General features: G+C 49.7%; 1 protein-coding gene across 1 annotated transcript in view; it reads right to left on the bottom strand.

Moving 5' to 3' along the window:
- Positions 1 to 2,064, bottom strand: part of TNN (tenascin N) — a 33,408-nt gene that overhangs the window by 22,379 nt on the left and 8,965 nt on the right. Inside the window, exons 5-6 of the mRNA XM_023753928.1 lie at positions 1,575 to 1,697; positions 859 to 1,122 (exon numbers count right to left, since the gene is read on the bottom strand). Coding sequence (XP_023609696.1) covers positions 859 to 1,122; positions 1,575 to 1,697 — 387 coding nt within the window. The remainder of the gene's footprint in view (positions 1 to 858; positions 1,123 to 1,574; positions 1,698 to 2,064) is intronic.

Genomic DNA, 2,064 nt, shown 5'->3' with positions numbered 1-2,064 from the left:
CTCATGGCTTCTGAGAGCCCCAGGGCGGAATCGGTAGTTTGTGAGTGTTGAGTCGGGACACGAACCATTCCCACACCTGAAAGGGAGCTCCAGTTCACATGCGAAGTGCCTGTACCTTCACTGCAAACTGTGACGAGCATTCAACTTCCAAATGTTTTGAGTTTTCACAACCAAAAAATGAAAATTAGAAAGTAAGTTACCCTTCTCTGAGGGAGCTGCGTATGGAATTCCAACCCAAATAAGTGTGACCTTCTATATCAAATAAAAAGACTGGTCTCTTTTGTTTGAGGTTTAAAAATGAAAAACTTCATAATTATACAATTTGAAATTGCTTCTGCAAGCCCCACCCCAACCCTTACAAGAAAAGAGCTGTGGCCGATGGACACCGGCCTCCTGATTCAAAAGTCAGCTTCCTCCTGTTACAGAAAAACTGGAGAAGAACCAAGCAACGCTTAGAGAGATGGAGTTACATTTATTGTTACTACGCACGGGCCCAGAGGAAAATGCCTCTCAAATTCTGGGAGCAATCACACAGGAAGTTTCCTGTATTTATACTATTTTACCCTCTTTGTCTCCCCAATATGGGGTTTTTCCGGTTCCCTTTGCAAGTTCTTAAAGAGCCCTATGTGCTGGCACTTTGAGACCTCGACCAAGGCTTGGCCTGACGCCAGCACTGATAACTTCATCTGGGGAAGGTTTAATGGCCTCTCTGAAATGGGAGTAGTCTTATTTTCCTTATTATTTAAGCCAGCAAGCATTTACAGGAGCCAGAAATAGCAGGGTTAACATTTCAAACAGCAGTTTTTATATAAGATGGATGCTTCACCCCCTGACGCGAGGATCCTGCTCCGTCCATACCTGTCAGGGCCGTGGTGTTGGCCTTCTTGCTCTCCTGGCCGCCCCGCTCGGCCCACACGTGGACTCTGTACACCTCCCCCGGCGTCAGGCCCGTGAGGACTGTGCTGCTCTGCTCCCTGGACACCGCTGTGTCCCAGGACTGCCCGTCGGCGGAGGTGTAGCGCACCATGTACTTGTCGATGACAGCCTGGACGGGGTCCCAGGACACCACCGCCGTGTCTTCAGTCACTCGATCAGTGGCCACATTGGTTGGGCCATCAATTTCTTCGTAAAAATATGTGAAAAAGAAAAATTAGAGAAGTCATTTGGCTGGTCAAGATCACGGATGCTCAAGATCTAGTTCCTCAGGGTGACCTCGTTCCACAGTTTACACACGCAAGAGGTTGTCTCCACCACCCGAGACAGGTGGACACTGGCCTCTGCTTGAACCCTACGCTGAGAGACGGCTTCAAGAGGGGCGAGATAAGCCCTTTAATAATAATAATAATAATAATAATAATAATAGTAAATTTTAAAAGTGTGATCTGAAAGGTTTCTGCAATCTGAATCCAACAGCCCTTTGCCCCCCAAAACAGACTTCAGGACACAAAGATAGACACAAAGATAGACTATCTCTACACACAAATCCCAGAGTTTTGCCCAGATGGGAGTCAGCTGAGAAAAACATCAGAAGACAAACGTGAGAAAAGCTCCCGGTGCCTCCAGGCAGTTCTTACCTGTCCTGCCATTCAGGAAGATTGGCCTGCCCTCCAGGTCTCCTCGCATGGGGACAATTGTGATCTTATAGTCCATCCCGGGCTGCAGACCTGGAAACAAGCAGCCAGTGCTGGGTCTGAGTACTGGCTCCGGAGCCAGGACCCCAGCACTGTGCCCCCCGCCAGGATTTCCCACCCACAGACTAATCCACGTAAGGCAGGTAAAGAGCTGCAGGACCAGTGGGGCCCCAGCACCGAGCACTGAGCACCAAGCGGGGGGGTGGGGGGGGCTTATCCTTCAGTGGGGACGGGGCAGAGGGGTGAGAGGGAGCTTCCCATCCCCTCCCTCCCTCTCTCTCTCACTCTCTCTCTATCACACACACACACACACACACACACACACACACGCAGTACGCCACCGAGCACTGACTTCCCAGTGTAATTTACAGCCCAATCTGTTTTCTTGCCCTAACAATCCTTTTCCTCAATGTTTCTTTCCTTCACGCTGTAA

This window comes from Myotis lucifugus, unplaced genomic scaffold (genome assembly GCF_000147115.1).
Source record: "Myotis lucifugus unplaced genomic scaffold, Myoluc2.0 scaffold_54, whole genome shotgun sequence".
Classification (NCBI taxonomy): Eukaryota; Metazoa; Chordata; class Mammalia; order Chiroptera; family Vespertilionidae; genus Myotis; species Myotis lucifugus.
The sequence above is the reverse complement of the archived record's forward strand: the minus strand, read 5'-3'. Positions and strand labels throughout refer to the sequence as shown.